General features: G+C 55.6%; 1 protein-coding gene across 2 annotated transcripts in view; it reads left to right on the top strand.

Moving 5' to 3' along the window:
• The window catches only part of BIN3 (bridging integrator 3), a 50945-nt gene that overhangs the window by 32265 nt on the left and 15766 nt on the right, over window positions 1-2914 (top strand). For both annotated transcript variants that reach the window (XM_010845481.1, XM_010845482.1), the window contains 2 exons: window positions 1653-1693; window positions 2093-2154. In XM_010845481.1, the coding sequence (XP_010843783.1) occupies window positions 1653-1693; window positions 2093-2154 (103 nt within the window). The remainder of the gene's footprint in view (window positions 1-1652; window positions 1694-2092; window positions 2155-2914) is intronic.

The following is a 2914-nucleotide window of genomic DNA, read 5'->3' as shown; positions in this document are numbered from 1 at the left end:
CACTCCCCGCCACCTCCCGGGGTCCCTCCTGTCTGCGCTTGATCTTCAGGAGAACAAACTCGGGCCATGGTGACCTTCATTTCAATTATGTTTTTTTGGCCAAAAAATGCCTGTAAGATGTGAAGACTCTGCTAGGGCACCAGTGACGAGGCTTTTTGTTTGTTTTGGGAGTTTGATTTCTTTTTGTTTGTGCCAGGTGGCTTATGGGGTCTTAGTTCCCGGACCAGGGATTGAACCTGGGCCCTCTGCATTGGGAGTTCATAGTCTTAGCCACAGGACCACCAGGCAAGTCCTGTGAATGTAGTTTTTTTTTTTTTCAAAGACCTAAGCTAGCATTCTGCATTCTAGCCCTGCTATCCCACAAAGTAGGCCTGTGTCCTGAAGTAAATCACTCCCTCTGGCAGCATGCTCCTCACTTATCCCATGAAATCCTTGGCCCGGATAATGTTCTGCTAGTCTGTGACTGTGTTGAATTTACCTCCATCCAGACGTGGAGCGTGAGGCCCGTGTGGGGGAACAGCATATGAGTCTTTGATGATAACTACAGATTTGTGTGCCTCACCTCTAACCTGTATGTCCAGTGACAGGATTTAGGGCTCTCCCTAGCAGGAGTCTCGGTGGCAGCCAGGAAGGCCCTCTCGGAGGTCATGGTCTCAGTTCATCAGCTGGGGCTTTCCTCACTTTGGTAGCATGACAGTTAAGGGCACAGACCTGCGAGCCGGGCTGCCTTGTCCGTATTCAAACCCTAGGCCTCCCGCTCAGTAGCGGTGTGACCTTGATCAGCTGACACCCTTCTCTCCCAGGGACCTCAGTGTGGTGAGGGCCCTCAGCACACCTGCCTGCCAAGTGACTGATGGAGGACAAGCCAGCTCTGGGAACGTGCGGGGAGCAGTTAGGCCTCCTTGGGAGAGTACAAAGCAGAGGCGAGGCTCAGTCCTCCCATGGGACTCCACTGGCCACTCTGCTGAGACCACCGCCTGGGCCCCGCGTGACCAATGGGGAGATCAGGCTCTAGAAGTGCGGGTGACTTTCCTCACTTCACCTGCCATGTCAGTCAGGGAATTGGGGTCCAGGCACACACCCACTCAGTTTAAATATCGAGGAAACCTGGTAACTCATCCAGAGTTTAGATAGCCTTACTGAGTCAATAATGATATTTGTGATGGGCCTAAGTATCCCAGTGCACAGAGGGTGATCCTGTGTCTTTTACGATCCACCTGAACCTCTCAGGCTCAGGACTTGTGAGGAAACCGGGTTGGGAGGGGACTGGTTTCCACCTGCTTTCTTCCAAGCCTGGGTGAGGAGTTTCTGCACACTCTGAGCCCCTTACCTGCCCCCCTCCACCCATGGGGAGGGCAGGGGAGGGGTGTCGGGAGCACAGCCCAGCCTCACTCCCTGCAGGGGCAGACAGAGCTGAGATCCGCTGGTACCTGCCTGGCTGGCCCGTCTGGGAGGGGAGGCCTTCACCCTAAATCAAACAATTAATTTGGGAACACAAGCTCCTGTGTCATGAGCGGTGCTTGTGTGGACTGGATGGCGTTGTTTTCTGCAGAAGGGGTGGCTGGGAGGGCGGGCCGGGAGTTTCGTAGGTGGCAGATTTTTTCCAACGTGCTGTCAGTCTTCTAGTGATTGAGTTATCACTTCCTTTTCAGGTGGAGAGAGACTTTGAACGAGAGTATGGAAAACTCCAGCAGTGAGTGTCAGCCCTGAGAAGGGTGGGCGGGAAGGGGGTTCTGCTCGGGAAAGGAAAGACTCTCCTGCCCAGTCTCACTTCCCACATCACCTCATCCACTGACCGACCATCCTGTCGGCACCCCGGGAGCCAGGGCAGTTCAGTCCACCACTGGCCAGAAATTCTGTCCTGAGGTGGCCGCCTAATAGTCATTATCTCGTAGCCTTTGGGTGTGTGGCCTCGAGCCAGGCTTGTAGTGGCCCTTCGGTCAGTAGGAACATCCTCGCAGAGCAGGGCTCCTCCTCCTCCTCCTGGCAGGAGCCCTGAGTCTCACATAGGGTACAGCTCAGATGGGTGGGCGAACAGGGGCAGAGGCAGCCGGGCGATGCCAGGTTCCAGGCCCATACCGCTGCCTTGCAGGCTGGAGGAGCAGACCAAAAGGCTGCAGAAGGACATGAAGAAGAGCACGGACGCCGACCTGGGTAGGTGACCCCTCCCCCGCACTCAGCCTGGATGGGAGAAAGGCAGAGGTGGTCGCCCTCCTCACTCAGTCCCTGTAGGGCTGGCTTTGAAGAAGCTGCACTTAGCAGTTGCCCCACAGATGTCCCTGAGAAGTGGCATGAGGCCACATTTCACTTAGCAGACTACCGCTCTCTTCTTTCCCTGGAACATCAGCCACCACCAGCAACAGGTGGAGGCCAGCTTCTGGGGTCTGTGCCCCAGAACCTCCTGCCAGAGCTCATCCAAGGGATGGGAGGTTCTGGCCGTGACCTCCCCCACTCTCCTGTCCTGGTGTCTCCACACGGTGTATAGCAAGCCACAGGTCTGAGTTTGAGTCCGTCCATTATTTGTTTTGTACGAGTTAGTTCCGAGTCACCTGGAGTCCATCTTTCTTTGTGGCTCCTACTGTCTTCCCAGCAGGAGATGCTGCGGCCTGGGCTTCCTTTCCCTCCTGCTTCCCCATACTCCTCAGAATGTGAATGGAAGGAATAGAACATCAGGGATCTGTGAGGTGGATTCTGACTATAGAGAGCACAGGTTTTTAACAAATAAACCAAGATAAACGGCCAACCTCTGGGGCCTCAGATTCCTGACCTCTTCCGTCCCAAGTCAGAAGCGGAGTCTGGGCAGAGAAAGCCCTCCTTACACAGTGGTGCCCTCACCCATCACAAAGCCTGTGTCCCCCAGTCCAGGCAGCCTCACACCCTGGCAGCTGGTGCGTCAGAGGCAGGGAGTGCCCCC

The sequence above is a fragment of the Bison bison genome, unplaced genomic scaffold (assembly GCF_000754665.1).
Source record: "Bison bison bison isolate TAMUID 2011002044 unplaced genomic scaffold, Bison_UMD1.0 scf7180017864217, whole genome shotgun sequence".
Lineage (NCBI taxonomy): Eukaryota > Metazoa > Chordata > Mammalia > Artiodactyla > Bovidae > Bison > Bison bison.
Note: the sequence above shows the minus strand (reverse complement) of the source record. Positions and strands in the feature narration are given on the sequence as shown.